Genomic DNA, 17,958 nt, shown 5'->3' on the forward strand with positions numbered 1-17,958 from the left:
ATGTGAATGTAGTTGATGCTGCTGAATTATGCACTTTAAATGATTCCAATGGTATATTTTTTATTATATATTTCATCTCAGTAAAAGAAAAGAGTGGACTGGAGAAGGGCTGGACTGAATGATGGAATGAGCAGGCTCTGAGAACTACAGTGGACCACGTGAGGAACCCCAGCTCAAGGAGACAGTGAGGTGGACAGATCAGAACTACATTTTGAACCGGGAGAATGTGGAGTAAAGAGGACCCTTGTACACTGCTGGTGGGATTGTAAATTAGTGCAGCTACCTTGGAAAACAATATGGAGGTTCCTCAAAAAATTGGAAAGTATTTCCTATCTAATATTTAAAAGTAGACTCTGAAAGGGTGTGGAACATGCCTCCATGATTCCAACAAAGAGGTGAGGAAGCTGGGTTATTTATCCTGTCAGTCCTAAGTAATGGCTATTCCTGGCATTAACCATACCACACTGCTTGTTTGTCCTGGATGGGAGGCAAGAAGGGCTCCATTGGCCAGAGAAGGCCCTCAGGCAAATACTTGCAGAAATCAGAAGCCATAAGTCCCTGTGTATGAGAATGAGTGCCAAGGGCAGATGGTAGGACTCCTACGGTATCTACTACAAATGTCAAGAGTCTCATTTTGAAAACTGGTCTGAAGACGGTTTTATTTCCCAAAAAAGGGGACAGTGGAGGCACAGCTAGTAGGCAAAGAAGACTGGAGGAGCAGCTAAAGATGTAGAAGGGAAGCAGGAAACTGTGGGATCCTGGGATGTTTTAAAATGCCTGGTTAATACATGGCATGAAAAGCTGGAAAATCTTTTCTTAGGTCATGGAAACTATTTTGGAAAATAATAGTAGTTAAATAACTGTTTATAGGGTCCAAACTTCCTCTACCATAAGGCTCAAAGGCCAAACATGTAGGAAACAATATTTAACTAGACAAATAATAGTGTGAGGGTAAAATAAGCCCTCAAACCATGTTTCCACTTAATCTTTTTCTGACCTTTCACTTAATGTAAAACTATACAAATCAAGACACTGCACATGCCACCTTATAGAAAGGATGTATTTGTTGAGAAACAAACACCTAATATTGCCTTTCTTATGTGTACAAGAATTATATGTAACCAAGGTCGTTTAGAAATATGAGGCAATATTATTGTTACTCTATTTTGCATACGAATTTTGTTTGTTCTTCACACAGAGCTACAATTATTTTAGAAGCAAGACTGAATACTCAGTTTACAAATGACTCACAAACATCAGTTTTCATTGTCATTGAAGTCTTCATCCACTGCATTTGGAAAATATTGAAAAACAATGCCAGGAATTTATACATAGAATTCATGATTTGAAGACTGGTTTAAATTCTAAGTGCTACTATTTTTTGATCCCTATTTTCTAAGAAAAGTTATTAAAACATCTTAACACACACACACACACACACATATACATTCATTGGAAATTTAAAATTCACTAATGCTTTTAATTTTAAAGATTGTTTTAAAACTTATTCTCAAGCAATCTTTCTAAAATTTATTTTTATTGAATTTATTGGGGTGACTAGTAATTAATAAAATTATGTAGGCTTCAGGTACACAATGCTACAACACATCATCTGTATATTGTATTGTCTGTTCACCACTCCAAGTCAAGTCTCCTTGATCACCATTTATCCCCCCCTTTACCCTCTACTACCGCCCCCAGGCCCCTTCCCTCCAGCAATCACCATACTGTTGTCTGTGTCCATGAGTCTTTCTTTGCTTAATCTCTTCAGCCTTCTTATCAGCCCCCAACCTTCTCAATCTTTAAACCTACAAACTCCTTTCAAAGGAATTCATCTATAGGGAATAAAGCCAGATTTAAAAGACATTGGTTTACTGAAATATACCTTTAAAAGAACACAATAGGAGAAAAATGTTTTCTCATTTTCATCAGCTTCTCATAGGTTTCTGTCCACAAACTAAAACCCAGAAATAAAGCAAACATAAACCCCAAATCATTTTTCTCCTGCACACAAAATGTTGTTGCCTCCCTTAACTTACAGTCATCTCAACCTCTGTACTTTCCCCATTTCTCAGACCTGTCCACTGGAAGTTCAATATTGTGGACTGGCAGACTGATTTATTGACAGAAAACCCAATCTCCCTGTGGACACATTCTCCTTGAAGTCAGAGGGAAAGGAACAAAGGGAGGAAAGATCACAGGCAGTGCATTTGGGATGTTCTGCCTTTATCAGTTAGGACCATGTGATGTCCTTTCAGAGTCTGACCACTCCTGCGTGCAGCCTGATTTTTGATAACAGAAAATGCAGGTATGAAATTCTACTTACCCCCCAGAAAGCCACGAATATCACACCATTCATGTGTGAGACTAAAAAAGCTAGCAGAGGACATAGTTGGAAACCAAAACCAAAATTATTTTAGCATCCATTCTTACTCCAAAAGTGAAGAAACACAAAAGTTTCTTCCATTCAAAAAGTACATTTTTTTTATAAATGAGCCAACAATTAATAGGCACAGACAATGCAGTTTAACATCATTATTTGTGTGTGTGTGTGTGTGTGTGTGTGCATGTGTTAAGCTGGAACTGATTTCTTATTCCTAACACCTAGCACATAGGAGGCACTCACATCATGTTTTCTAAATGAAGACTAGCAGGAGACAAACAGATAGATTGGTATGCTTCCAGCAAAGATTTTGGGTAGATAGTAAATGTAAGAGGCTGAATCACAGGATTAAAAACTAGCCCCCAATTTCCTTTCACAAGCATTTCTATAATTTTTGCTTTGTCTTGTACAGTTAGAGAACAGAATCCTCAAGTGTTAATGTCATCACAATGCTGTAGTTCTAGCTCTACGAGGTTTGGTTTGACAGGCCTGAGAAGGCCAGGGTTCCCCTCTCTCTCTCTCTCTCTCTCTCTCTCTCTCTCTCTCTCTGGAATGAGACAAAGTGTTGTCACCACTGGACTTTATATAATTCTGAATTATATATAGTCTTTTTCTATGCTTTGTAAAGAAAATGAGCCGGTAGGGAAAGTCTCCCACAGTTGGATCCTAAGCACCTTGCTTTGAGTACCCTCCCCTTCTGATGCACATCAATCACACAAGTGGAGGGGTTGCTTATCCCTCCCACTGATGTCTTACAATTTGAACAGAAACGGCTGCTTAGAATCGTCAGGACCCAGGGCACAGGATTCCTGCCTTTCTCAATCATCCTAAACTTATATTAAATGGACAATTGTCTCCTCTGCGCAACCGTAAAACCAATAGCAGATTACTGGGGGCAAAAAAGAAAAAATAGATTTTCTGGCCCTTAAATCATTTGTTGAATTACACAGAGGATCATATCTCTCCACATGCCAATTCAAAATGTTGTGACTCAGCACACTCCCAGGACCTTCAGGCTTTTTTTGTATTCTAAAAAACAAAACAAAACAAAACCCAAAACCACCCAAGTGTTTTAATGGCCTCCACCTCCAACTGACTGAAGCTTCAGGGTTAGAACACCTTTTGACATGCATAACAACAATGCTGTTCAATTATTGTCTGTCTATATTAGGGTCCCTGGTAAGAAGCTTCTGAGAGAAATTTCTATGTTGAAGTTCTGTCAGGGATAAACACGAGTAAAGCAGTAAGGAAAATGGGATTGTGCAGAGGGAGGAGTTGAACTGAGTACAGTCACAATGGAGGCTTCGGTCAATCCTACCAGCAGCTTTAGACAAGAGTGCCAAGCTGCTATACCTACATATCTGTTGCAGAGTACCCCCAGGGTAAAGGAATGCCCTTAAGTGAGTCAGCTCCTCTCAGTGAAGGGCGATTTCCAGAGAGGGACTCACCTGTGAACCAGCATCGTCCAACACTTTCCGGATGTGGGGGACTGACTATCCGGAAGAGGGCTGGGTAGCTCACTACGGCACCCACTACACTGCCATTTTAGGGCCAACATTAAAAAGAGTGAAACTGAAATTTCAACACCCCGTGTATATTAGAGCACATATTTGAATCTCAACCACTTAAGCTATATTTTAAGGAGGAATATTTAAATTGGCTGATTATCTTTCCAATGATTTCTATCATCAAATCTTCCTTCAGGTCCTTTGATAAAGCTGCCATCCTCCTCTCTGTGTCATCTGAACCAAATGAACTTGGTTGGCATTAATTCCCACCACCCCTCAGCATCTGCGTGTATGTAGCTGTATGTGCCTCCCTCTGCTTGATGTGCCCCTCCCATCTGTATATCCCCACACCTAGCCCAATGTTTTGTAAATATGACATTTGATAAGGGCATAATGAATGAATGAAGCAATCAATCAATCAATGAACAAATGAGCAAACATGATTTCTTTTTCTCCCCTGAAGAAAAAAGATAGGAAAACACATTTGATGAACTAGTATAACTCATTTGAGTATATGCCTTTGTGTGTGTTTATCATCAGTGCTGAACAAGGACTGTTTGATTTTGACCCACTGGCATAGCATAAAAGGGCTATTCTGAAAGTCAACTGTATCTTACAGGACTCCTAAATAAATTAAAATCTAACATAGGATTTGAATGCAAACTAGAGAGGAAATTAAAATTTAAACAGGAAACAGCTGTTTGATCAGCTGTTACAATAGACTTTGAACAAAGATTATATTTGTCTTACCCAAATGGGTAAAAATAATTAATCATAGATCATTATTTTTTACAGGGCTATTTTCTTTTCTATGCTGAAAGACAACAGAATTATCGAATTAGTGATGTCACACCTCTAGAAGCACAGGATGAATGGCATCCAAAAACTTTTAAAGTAGTATGAAAAAATATGTTTCTAGTAAGTCATGGTAGGGATAAAATAGTACTTGCAAAAATCAGTTTGCCAACATATTGGAGAAAGCAAAATTTACTTGTTACCAGTGACATTTTCTAAAACTAAAGGTATTTATAATTTCTAGACCTATAACTTAGTTATATTACAACTGCAAACTGGTGGAGAACCATGGTTTTCTCTGTATTGTTGTGGAAGGGGAATGTGAGTTTCCTATGGAAGTAATTAAGAAGCCCGTTATTAAAATTCCACCATCAAGTAAATTAGTACAACTTTCTTGGGCGACAATTTTGCAACAATTATTAAATGCCTTCAAAGAATTACCAATATTTATTTCTAGGAATTTCCTAAAGAAATAATCAGAATTATGCACACTGGTTTAGGTATAAGGATATTCCTAATAGCTTTAAAATAGCAGAAATTTAAAAATACAGATGTTCAGCCAGAGGAGATTGGTTAAATAAATTAAATATAATCATATGAAGTAAGATAAAGTTATCAAGATCATAAAAAAGAAAAGCATCTAAAATATAACTAAACATCCATAATATGTTTTACTTATTTTAAAAGGACTACCAATGATGCGGCAAATATGATAGATGGTTTGCAAAAAGAAAATAAGTGGCAATAGTAATAGTAGTTTTTTGTAAGATCAATTATAGTTAATTTTCATTTTCTTTTTTCGCTTGTCTTTCATTTACAGATTTTTAAAGTAAGTACTGTTTCTGTAATTCATGTTATTAAAACAATATTTCCACCTCTCCAAAAAAATTCTTCATGTACATTTCATCTAATGCTAGCACAGTGGACAGAACTTCATGTACATCCTTTCTAATCCTCTGCCATAAAGGCATTCGAAATCTCACCTTCAAGGAGAGGGAGTTGAAGAACAAGAAGCTTATGGAACTTTCAAGGTGACACAATAGGTAAGTACAGGAAATGGAATTGACAACGCATCTGTTCGACACCAAAGTACCAGTATATGGTCTTTTAACTTTGCCATATGGTCCCTCTCAACCCTCTCCTTGAATGGGACATCCAAATTACCAAGCACTTCTACACAATTATTGTTTTTTAAAACATTTCCAGAGGTTACAGAAGCCCAGGGATGTTCTTCATCTTTCTTCATCCAAGATGAGAAGGTGGTTTTGCTATTAACACACACATCATATCTGTCTATCATGTCCCTCACTCAGCTCATGATCCCTCGTCGACCATCTCTGACACTCCCTGCCCAGACCAGTCCTGGAAGCCTGCAGCAGGCTTGCTCTCCCGGGTGCACAGATCACCTGCCAGGTGTTGCTTACAAGGTTGAAGGCTGGCTCCAACTCTTTGAGGATCTTAGGCAAGTGCCTGCCACCCTCAGATGGCTGAATCTCCTCTCTCAAGCTTGGGCGATACTTTCTTTCAATTGCCAAAGATAGTTTCCATGGTTTCACCAGCCCAAACACTAAAACGGAGCCTTGAGACAGAAACAATCTGCTATGGTCAGTTCCTGGAAAATGCTGCTACTTTGCCAAGACTCCAGAGATGACTTGCTTCGTAGGTGACAGACATGTCAGTAGGCATGTATCTAGATTCCAGAGATGACTTGCTTCGTAGGTGACAGACATGTCAGTAGGCATGTATCTAGATACCACATAGATTGCTAAAAAGCTATGGGAGTGACTAAAATTTGCTGACAGCTTAAAAAACTACCAGAGAATTATCAGAATGTACCAAGTTTAATAATTAACGACGTTTAAAAATCAGAATCAAATTCAGGCACTTTTAAATGTAAATCATTGAGTCAGCCACTTAACTAATTCTAAAATTCTGATTTTACCATGTTTCCTATTCTTAACATGAGTTGGCAGGAAATGCAAAAGGGTTGGTAGTAAATGGAGGTGAATTTCTGATCAAATCAATTGCCACTTTGTTGGTGTAAAGTTCATTAATTCAACATATTCATTGAGTGCTAACTGGGCCAGGCGGAGCTCTGGGCCTGAGCGTTGGGGGTTCTCTGGGAAGGAAAAAAGATCCTTTCCAGGATCCAGAGGCTTACAGTCTAGTGGAAAATAAAGATATTGAATATAAAGGCATATCTCAGCTATATTGTAGGTTCAGTTCCAGACTACCACCATAAAGTGAATATAGCAAGAATGCAAATCAAATGAATTTTTTTTGGTTTCCCAGTGCATATAACATTTCTGTTTGCACTATACAGTAGTCTATTAAGTGTGCAGTAGCTTTATATATTTAAAAAACAATCATACCTTAAAAAATACTTGATTGCTAAAAAAAATGCTAACCATCATCTGAACCTGTTGAAAATATGGCACCAATAGACTTGCTTAACATAGGATTGCTATAACCTTCAATTTGTAAAAAACACATTATCTGCAAAGCACAATAAAGCCAAATGCAATAAAACAAAGTATGCCTGTAATTACACTAATACATGAACGATTAAAAACTCATGGAAAAGAACAATGTGGCAGAGGAGAGTTAAACAGAGGCATCTAATTCCATCTGGGGGGAGATTTAGGAAAGCCACCCTGGCCCTGACCGGTTTGGCTCAGTGGATAGAGCGCCAGCCTGTGGACTGAAAGGTCCCAGGTTCGATTCCGGTCAAGGGCATGTACCTTGGTTGCGGGCACATCCCCAGTGGGGGATATGCAGGAGGCGGCTGGTTGATGTTTCTCTCTCATCGATGTTTCTGACTCTCTATCCCTCTCCCTTCCTCTCTGTAAAAATCAATGAAATATATTTTTAAAAAGAAAAAAAAGAAAGCCACCCTGGGCAATGACATCGCAGCTAAGCTCTGAGATTAACAAAGTGTCTTCCAGTTTCTCAGTTTCCTCCTCTCTCTCATCACACTATGGAGAATGACTGACATATCTTCCTTCACGTGGTGAAGATAAGCATACACTCTTTCAGGTCTGTCCTGGACCTTCTCTCTTTCTCTACACTCTCGGTTTGGATCATTTCATTTACTCCAGGGCTTCAACTAAAACTTCTCTGCAAACCCAACGTCTTCCCTGCATTTCTACCCACTAGACATCTCTCCCTGCATGTCCTTCCAGCACCTCCGACTCCAGATGGCTCCTCTTTCCCCAACACCTGCTCTCCTCTTCCGCATGCCCCTCTTTTTGCTAATACTGTCAATTGACAGATGCCACTTTGTGAATGAAAAATCCTCAGTGTCCATTCAATGACCACAGAAAGTACTAACCCTTTTGAGGCTGACATACAAGACTCCCCACAATTTATTCCAACGGACCTTTGTAGTTTGGGGCCCTACCAGACCCCCCAACTCTCCACACTGAAGTTCTCAAGGTTCCCTAAGCATGCTACCATGTTCTTTCACATATTTGTGATTTTGTAAATTAATTAATTTTTTAAAAGTCATAACTGACATACAATATTATCTTAGTTTCAGGTATATAACACAGGGATTGACATTTATATACCTTCCAAAGTGATCATCATGATAAGTCTAGTAACCATCTGCTACTGTACAAAGTTATTATGGCATTATTGACTATATTCCTTATGCTATACATTACATCCCCTTGACTTATTTATTTTATAACTGGAAATGTGCCCTCCTAATCCCATTATTCTTTAAAAAAATTTTATTTATTGATAAAAGAGAGAGAGAGAGGGAGAGAGAGAGAGTGCGCGCGCGAGAGAGGTTTGTTGTTTCACTTATTTATGCATTCATTGGTTGATTCTTGTATGTGCCCTGACTGGGGATCAAACCGGCAACCTTGGCATATCATAAGGACGAGGCTCTAATCAGCCATGGTCCATTCACCTTTTTTGCATATCTCTCCACTCCCCCTCCCCCTTGAAGCTGTTCTTTAGCTTACAATGCTTTTTCATCTAGTCCTCTGGTAAATTCATATTCATTCTTTAAGACCTACTTCAACTGTCACCTCCTCTGTGAAGTCTGCCCAGATTTTCTCAGTTAGACATTCTCTCTAATCACCTTCTCTAGAACTTTTTCATGTGTTACTAAAGCATCTCTCATCATAGGTCATTAGTATTAATTTTTCATGACTCTGCCTGCCACATCAGCTTGTGAGCACCCCAGGAGCAACCGTCCTGTAGAATTCACCTTTCATTCTCTTGGGAATACGATGTGAGACAGAAAGTAAATGTTCATTGAATGAATTAATAATGAATGAATCAATGAACAGACTCTTCTTGTGGTACATACCGCTTTCTACTTTATATTGCCTTGTTTGGGTATCTCAAGTCCCTTCCTGGATGGACAAATCTCCAGGGCAATAATCATGTGATTCACTTGCATCCCTTACCACAGCCTACCCTAATGCCTATTGTTTAAATAAATGACCAAACCCTTGTAGTACATTGTGTCATATGTCAAAATTGCAAAGTTATCTTCACACTCATTGCTTCACTTGGTCTTCACAATGACCTCAGCCATGACAAACTGATCTAGCCATGACAAATTGGTGTAATCCTCATACAGCAGATAGAACAATTGAGTAAAGCCTTGAAACCCTGCTTTCTTGGTTTTTGGAACAATGCTGATTCCATGCAATGTTCTTGGGAAAAGGGAGATCTGCTCAGAAGGTCCTTGTTTTGAGAATTTGTGTGTGGGGGTTGAGTGTAGAGAGTCACCACTGCTTGTAAAAATAGCTAAACCCTTATCTATCCTTCCCACAGGAGTTTAACATAACTTCAGTGAGCTTAAAGGTTTGGAATACAAATCAGAAAGGGGAAAATCAGGGGATAGAAGAATCTGAACCCTTTAGACATACTTTGGGCAAGAAAAAGACTTTGGGGGCCTGGAAAGAGCCCCTTCAGCTTCCAAAAGATGGGGTGCTTTACAAGGCAGCATCAAGAAGCACTTAGTAATACTTCTAAAACACCTAGATAGATGTACTCTTAAGTCCAAGTTCTTCCAGGAGAGAAGATATCAAAAATGCTGAAAGAAAACTAAATCTGTATAGCCTTGGCCCACCTCAGCGTGCTGTTGTGTTTATGCCTCTATGTACCTGCAGCACTGGGCACAGAGTCTGGCCAGGGTGAGCTCAGGAGGGCCCGGCAAACAGCAGCGGTGGCCTGAGATCTGACTTAAAGGTGAGGAAGGCTGAAATGGAGGAAACTGCCCAGTATCAGGAGAGGCACCCAACATCTAATGCCTTGGTTTCCTCACCAGGCACAGCAGAGTCAGAGCACCTTCGCCCTGCCAGCCTCCCAGGGAGCAGGCGAAACCCTGCTCCTGAGATCTGCTCAGAGTCTTAACCAACACATCCTTGGGTGGCCCAAGTATTGCTCAAGCACCAGGAGGCTCTGTTAAGCAGGCTGTTGGGGAAGCATTGCTTATTCCCACGGACCCACCCCATAGAATCCGACTGACCCTCCTCAGAGGGACCTCCCCCACTGACTGCATCTCTCCTTCTGACTTGTCTCTTTTGGAGCCCCTCCTGTGAGAAGGCGCCCCCCCCTCCTGTCTCTAAGAAGGTAGTCTCTGTCCCCATCCCTGCCAAATATGGGCTGGGCCAGAGAGCCAAGTTTTCCCACACCAGCGGCCTGCGCTGCGGGGGGAGGGGGGCAGGGCAAGAGGGGGTGAAGGACAAGATGAGGGGAGAAGAGACACTTGCCAAGAAAGCCCTGCAGCCCGTGGTAGACCGGTGACAATCATGGAGCCACAGGGAATCAGGGTCAGGAAGGTCTTTGGCAATCGATTGCCCCAGAGCCCAACCCCTTTTCCTGAACGGGAGCAGGGGTCAGGAGAACAAACATTGTGGTGCAGGCCTGCTCCCAACGCGGGTGTGGAGTGTCCGGGTCAGGTTGGAGCAAATGACTTATCTTTGCTTGGGGGCAAGTGCCAGACCTTTGTGCTACCCCGAAGTGGGACTCTCTCTCCTGCCCTCCCCCTGCCCCCTTGCTTCAAAAGTGACAGCATGCAGAGGCTTGGCAGCCTTCCCAGGGAGAAATTCAAAACCTCGCCCAGACCTTCAGCAGACTTCCAGCCCCAGGCTGCTATCCAGGGGCGCACCAAGCCTTAGGCCTGAGGGAGGGCTCTACGCGGCGCTCTGGACACCCTAGATCCTCGCCAGTGCTCAGGGCATCTGGGGGCTCCTGGGCACAGCCCCCGCCCACGGCCCCCCCCCCATCCCCCGCACTGGGCCAGGATTGGCAAGGCGCTCGGTCGCGACTGACCTGAGATGCCGCCCCCCACCACGACCACGTCGCATTTGCTGCTCATGGTGCTGGCCCGCTGCTCTGCTCCCGGGATCTCGGTCCCCGCCAGGCCCGCCGTGCTGCCGCTGCCCGCGCGCTCCGGCCTCTGCCGCCTTTATATCGCCTGCCCAGGACACCCCGGAGCGGAGCCCCGCCCGCTGCCACTGACGCCGCCCGCTGCTCTGCCTGCCGCTGAGACCCGGGGGAGGGTGGGCTCCTGGGCGAAGAGGTTGCCTGGGGCCTCCAAAAGCCCTTCCCTGCAGCTCCCACCCCCACCCCCTTTGCCTTCTGCACAGTGTTGGCCGGTCAGCTCCCTTCGTGCACCATAGAGCCTGGGGGTTAGGAGGGTGGCAGATTGAGGTGTCTTCCTGCAGCACCCCTGAGCAGTACAGACCAGAGCAAATACTAACCCAGCTGTTTCCAGGGGCCAGGCACCGCACTAAGCGCTTTCCATTGCGTGATTCCAGGTAAACCTTACAACCCATTTGACAGATGAGGCAAGTGAAATAGAGTAGTGAGGGGTGAAGGCCAGATAAAAAGCTAGAAAGAAAAAAAAAGCCAACAAGATTAGGAAACCCACTTGGACCCACCACACAGTATTGTCGTTATCTTGGCATGTACTTGGTGGGATTCTCAGACCTGCCATCTTCCTACCAAATAGACTTCTTCTCCCCCTCTAGCCCCCCCTCCCTTATGCCCACAAATAACTCAGGAAGCCTCCTCTGTAGTATTGCAAGTGCAGAACTTAAAGACAACCTTAAATGGCCTCACTCTTGCAATGATCAGACAGCAAACTGTTCCTTGAGCAAATCAATAGGTCAGTTCTGGTAACTGTTGTGTCAGGAACCCGGATAAACTGGTGGGGGCAGAGGCAAGGACTTGGATGGGCAGGGTGGAATTTAGGCAACAAGGGTAGCTATTTATGGCCCTGGAATATGGGTCTGGGGACCTTGGCATTGCCAAACATAGGGGTGATTCAACAAGATTACAGGTGTTTACTAATTCGAAAGAATATGTGCACCCCTATGTTCACTGCAGCATTATTTACAATAGCCAAGCTATGGGAACAACCCCAGCTCCCATCCATAGATGAGTGGATAGTGAAGTGGTGGTACAGCCACATGCAGGCAGTTGTCCAGACCTGTTCAGGATTCTACGTTTCCTACGTGGAGTAGCTCCCGAGATCCATCTTCTCCCTCGGCATCATGTCAGATGAAGCCTCTAAAAGCAGTGCTTCTTGCCCTAACCGGTTTGGCTCAGTGGATAGAGCGTCGGCCTGTGGACTCAAGGGTCCCAGGTTCGATTCCAGTCAAGGGCATGTACCTTGGTTGCAGGCACATACCCAGTAGGGGGTGTGCAGGAGGCAGCTGATTGGTGTTTCTCTCTCATGGATGTTTCTGACTCTCTATCCCTCTCCCTTCCTCTCTGTAAAAAATCAATGGAATATATATATATTTTTAAAGCAGTGCTTCTCAAACTTGAATGTGCGTCACCCAGGTCTGGGGGTCTGTGAAGCTGCATTTCTTTTCTTTTTTCTTTTTATTGATTTCAGAGAGAAAGGGAGAGAGAGGAGAGAAGCAGCAATGATGAGAGAGAATCATGGATCGGCTGCCTCCTGCACGCCCCCTACTAGGGATCGAGCCCACAACCCGGGCATGTGCCTTGACCTGGAATCGAACTGTGACCTCCTGCTTCATAGGTTGAAGTTCAACCACTGAGCCACGCTGGCCAGGCTGAAGCTGCATTTCTAACAAGACCCAGGTCAAGCTAGTGCTGCTGGTCCGTGGACCACACACCTTGAGTACACTCTGTTCTGTTGCAGTGCTCTGCTCCCCATCAGTTCCGGAGCTGGCTCCATCCTCCAGAACCTCTGACCTAGCTCCAGATGTTCCTAATGGCAAGGTGTATGCTCATTATGCAAGCATTGGTGGAACACCTGCTCTGCTGGGCCCTGTGGAAGAAGTGAACAAGACGGAGGCTGCCCCCCTTTAGGACTTGGTACAGATACCACAAAACTAATAGTGATAAAAGAATAATAATAGTGAAAATTTAACAATGCACACAATAATAAGAAACATAATTTCTTTTTGTGCGTGTCTTTTCTTCCCAAGTAGATAAATGAAATCCTTCAGGAAGAGATCATGTATTATCTCTTATTCATCCACTCAAGAACATTTTATTGAGCACCAATACTGTGCCAAGCACTGTGGTTGTTATTCGAAATAAGCTCTTATTAATAAGACATTTTGGTAATCCTAGGAAAACAAAATATGAAAAGACAATTACAAGAAACCTAATTCATGTTCCAATGGAGCAGTGCTCAACAACTCTTACCAAGGAGCACAGAGGAATGCTCTTTGCCCCAAACAGTGTTTGTCTTTCCAACTTGATGAAATCCATGCTTCTTTCATCAATTAAAATGAACTCACTGTCCTTTCATTTTGTTTTATTAAATGCCAAAGAGATACAAATCTCCTTAATATTTCTTCCTTGCTCTCCAGCTTTTCATGAACAGATATTTCAGTGAGTTTCTTGTGAAGCCACAGGAGGTTTCAATAAAGAGGCAAGCTGTGCAGAACAGAGTCCACCTGATGTTATCTAAGTTGTATATGTTACTTTTTTCTTTTGGTTTTAGTACTGGAAACTTGACAGAGAATGGAATTTTGAAAAAAAAATATAATACATTCTTTAGAGCTTACCAGTTTCTTTTTTCCAACTTCTCTGCTAATTTTTTTCTTTTTTAAACATACACTGGGGGATCAAATGATGAAAGGGTCAGCCATAGCAGCCAGGACAGCTCTTTAACAATGTTGGATCAGAATTTTAACCATTTAACAATTGTAAATTTTAAAATGTAGGGCTTTCGATTCTGCCCAGTGAAGTATCCCTCATCAGCTTGGATCCTAATATGAGCGTGTCCAAATCCCCAGGCAGACAATTGGGGAACTTTCAGCGGCCATGGACTTGCTTTAGCCTCAAGGACTTGCTTAGAGGGGAATCACATCCTCAAATAACCCAAGAGTGGGGCGGACCCAACTTCAATCTGAGCTAAAGCCCGTCATGGGACATTGGGCCAGAGACTGGATATCCAACTCAAAAGTGTCTAAGCTGGTTTAAGATGCCAAAGGAAAGACCTGCCCCAGGGCCAGAAACTGGATGAAAGTTGAGTTGACAGGAAACAAGCTTAACAGGTTGACAGCTATGCGGATGCACTGAGCTGACTTATAAACACAAAGGTGAGATGGAAGTGAAATGACTTCCTGGCCAAAGAACCAGAGGATAGCTTTTTCTTCTATGACCTTATTGCCATAGCATGAGCAGGACAGGGACAAAGGGGTACAGCACAGAGGAGCGGGCCCCACAACATATGAGTCAGGCAAAGACACTAAGCTATAAAGCCTCAGAAAGATAGAGGTCATACCTAGACATGTTATAGAGCATGCTGAAGAAAAGTAAACTGCAACTGAAACAAAAGTGCTAAACACACTGTCCAAGGTGATTTTTATTACAATGACTGATGTCAAGACTAAGAATATTTCCACAAGTCATAACAAGACTGGCAAAATAGAGATAGATGTTGAAGCTGGGCAATAGGTGCATGAGGAATATATTATGCTATGCTTACCACCTGTGTGCATTTATAAAAAAATTTCCAGAATTACAGATTTTTAAATCTGTTGCCTATCATTTTATTAAGCATAGTTTATGTTAAAATGGTTTGAAAATTAATAATTGGTTCATAAATTTGTTTTAATTTGAAAAATATTATACAACTATATTGGATGATAAAGAATTTGCGTATTCTAAAGAAAATAAAGTTTTTCCAGCCTTCTTATTTCCTATTTTAGTAAATCATTCAGTTTCTTTGTTCTCCACCTGGAATTACCTAGAAAAAAACACACACAAAAACAAAAACAAACAAACAAAAAGCCACCTTTCTGTTTCCTAAAGGCAGGTGAAAAGTTAATACCTTACAACCTTAAGAGGACTGATAATGTGAACCATAGAGCTGGAATAGACCTTTGGAGTTATTTGGTCTATATCTCTGCTGTCGCCTCCCTATAGCAATCCATCTAAAGCCTTGGGAACAAGGAGCAAGTTCAGTATCAGGCAGGCCCTAACCATGAGACATGGAACAGCCAGACATTTTTAAATAGGAACAGGGAGTAATCTCATCTCTGATATCCCTAACTGCTGAAAACAACAGCATCCATTTCATCAGTCAAGATTAGAACACAGGACTCCCAGCTATGAAATACAAGTATAATAAAGCTCAAGTGTTGTGAGGTTGTCATGACATTCTGTGTAATTATAGTGCCTATTTGTATGCTCAGCCTCCAAAAAGCGATACTTGTAGTTGGTGTTGTAAATGGATATTCTGCCCTGCTGGGCTGAGAAAGGGTTTATTTGGCAACAGTTGTTTACCCTTTCTGGCACTGAAGTCAAGTCATTTCATCAATGCTGAGATTTCAGGAGCAGCTTTGGGTATTTTCAGTTACAATGCTCATTAGAGAAGTGGCATTATGTCCATTGATAGCAAAGTGCTAGGTGGAAAAAATACTTTTGGTGTTAAATTTCCATGATTAATTATTCAAATAATTGAGACTAAAACCAGTTGTTTCCCTACATTATCAATATACAAATTCCCTCTGTGTCACTCCGGTTTGGATCGTACAGGACTAAAAGACAAACTCTCGCCCACTGTATCCTCCTGGAAAAAAATTCCCAGGGCTTAAATGATCTCCTCTTCCTTTTTAACATTTCAGAAGTTACATTTTAAGCTCCATCATTTCTTTAGATCACAGCTGATTTAACTAAGGAAGTGACTATGAACTAGAATAAATAGTTCACTTTCCCTAACTTTGGAGGAAGACTATTTTAACTTTCTGTCAACCTCAAAGGAATGAGACAACTGCTTTTTTGAGTGCTTGAGTGCTCACTTCACAGCCAGGCCTTTCTCATATGTCCTTGGAGATGTAGGGAAAATATTAGAGAATCCTTGCCCTAAACAATATTTCAAGATTTAGCTAATAAAAATACAGGATGCTCAGTTACATTTGAATTTCAATGAATGATATTTTGTAATATCAATGTGTTTCATGCAACATTTTCAATATAATCATGCTAAAAACTATTCATTATTTATTTTAAATTTAACCAAATGTTCTATACTTTATCTGGCAATCTTAGTCCAAAGATATTTTGTTCTGGTTCAGGTGGAGAAATCAACACAAAGAAGTCAGTTTGAGAGTAATAAGTAGCAGGGTATGATCAAATACTAAATTGTGAGGCTCAGGTAAAGGGAAGTGTTAACATATGTCAAAATTCCTCCAACAATGAGCTATTCAAAGAACTCTACCTTTGCAGGTTTCTCCTATGTCCCCAGCTATTAGCATAGCGGTAATGATGTTCAGAAAAGTCTCATGTGTAATAAATGAACAAAGACATGAATACATCAATCAGTGCATGAGCCCTGACCAGGGCCTGGGCCGAGGAGGACCCTGAAACCAAGGTACATGCCTTTGACAGGAATCGAACCCAGGACTCTTCAGTCCACAGGCTGATGCTCTATCCACTGAGCCAAACCAGCTAGGGCTTAAATGTTTTTTTAAAAAGTCAAAATCATCTGACACCAAGAAGGAATAAGATTGAATTTTAGAATTGCTTCAGGTTGGCCAGGGTTTCTCAACTTCTGCACAATTGACATTTTGGACAACAAATGTCTTTGTTATGGGGGCTGCTCTATGCATTGAAGGATGTTTAACAGCACTCCTGGTGTGATGGTCAATTTTATGTGTGAACATGACTGCCCATCATTTCTGGATATATGTGTCTATGAGATTAGCATTTGAATTAGTGCACTTACTAAAGCAGATTGCCCTCCCCAATGTAGGTGGGCATCAGCCAACTTGTTGAGGGCCTAATAGAGCAAAAGGTGGAGGAAGGAGGAATTTGCCCCTTTTACTTCTTGCCTGCTTGCTTGGCTTTGCACATCTCATCTTCTCCAGCCCTCAGACTCGAATTTAAGCCATTGGCTCCCCTGGTTCTTGGGTTTTCTGACTTGGACTGAATTATACCCCTGGCTTTTCTGGGTCTCCATCTTGTAGATGGCAGGTTATTGAACCTCTCAGTTTCCATAGTCATGTGAGCCAATGACTATATATCCAGCCTACTGTTTCTCTGGAGAACACTAGCTAATACACCAGACTTCTACCCCACCAGTAATACCACCTCTGCCTGCCCCCATTTTTTTGTGACAAACAAAACAAAAATATCTCCAGACATTGCCAAATGCTCTCTAGGGGGGAAATCACCTTCTGTTGAGAACCATTGGTCCAGATGAAAGTATCCTGTACCAGTTGAATTAGATGTTTCAGAAGTCTCTAATGTAATTCTTTTCCTGCCCAACTGAGACAAATAAGGGACAATTTGAGCAAATGAAGCCTATGCATTTGAGAAGCTTGTGTCTAAGTTGAATAAAAGTGCTACCAGACATGAATACTGGATAATGAAAAGGCAGATGATGAATTTTATCCATTAAGATCACACATATCCACTTCAAAGCTCCTGATTTCAAGGGTCCTGGGTCAACCTCAGCTAGGTCACTCATTGAAATAAGTGCACCTGACAAAGGCAAATCTTTACTAGCGAATTACAAGGATGATTACTTTTAATAAATGCTTCTGCACCTACAATTGGAGCAGAAGGAACTGGTCACATGGTAAAAGAAAAGAAGACAGACCCTTGAAAATCTGGAGTCCCTCTTGAGAAGCATTTCTCCTCAATTAGTAAATATATTGTTCTGCCTGTCCAAACACCATCAGGAAATTTGCACATTCAAAATCATTCTACCAAAATAGGTAGATCCCATATTTGCCTCTGGATATTCTTTTCTAGAGACATTATTTCATCGCTTTGAGAAACAAATGCTGCTTCCAGCTTCTGTTTGAAAGC

At 41.7% G+C, this 17,958-nt stretch overlaps 1 protein-coding gene across 1 annotated transcript in view; it reads right to left on the reverse strand.

Moving 5' to 3' along the window:
* The window catches only part of MAOB (monoamine oxidase B), a 60,394-nt gene extending 49,318 nt beyond the window's left edge, over positions 1 to 11,076 (reverse strand). Inside the window, exon 1 of the mRNA XM_006090567.3 lies at positions 10,984 to 11,076. Within this exon, the coding sequence (XP_006090629.1) occupies positions 10,984 to 11,029 (46 nt within the window). The 5' untranslated portion in view covers positions 11,030 to 11,076. The remainder of the gene's footprint in view (positions 1 to 10,983) is intronic.
* Between the last annotated feature and the right edge of the window lie 6,882 nt (positions 11,077 to 17,958).

Source organism: Myotis lucifugus, unplaced genomic scaffold (genome assembly GCF_000147115.1).
Source record: "Myotis lucifugus unplaced genomic scaffold, Myoluc2.0 scaffold_76, whole genome shotgun sequence".
NCBI classification, from domain to species: Eukaryota; Metazoa; Chordata; class Mammalia; order Chiroptera; family Vespertilionidae; genus Myotis; species Myotis lucifugus.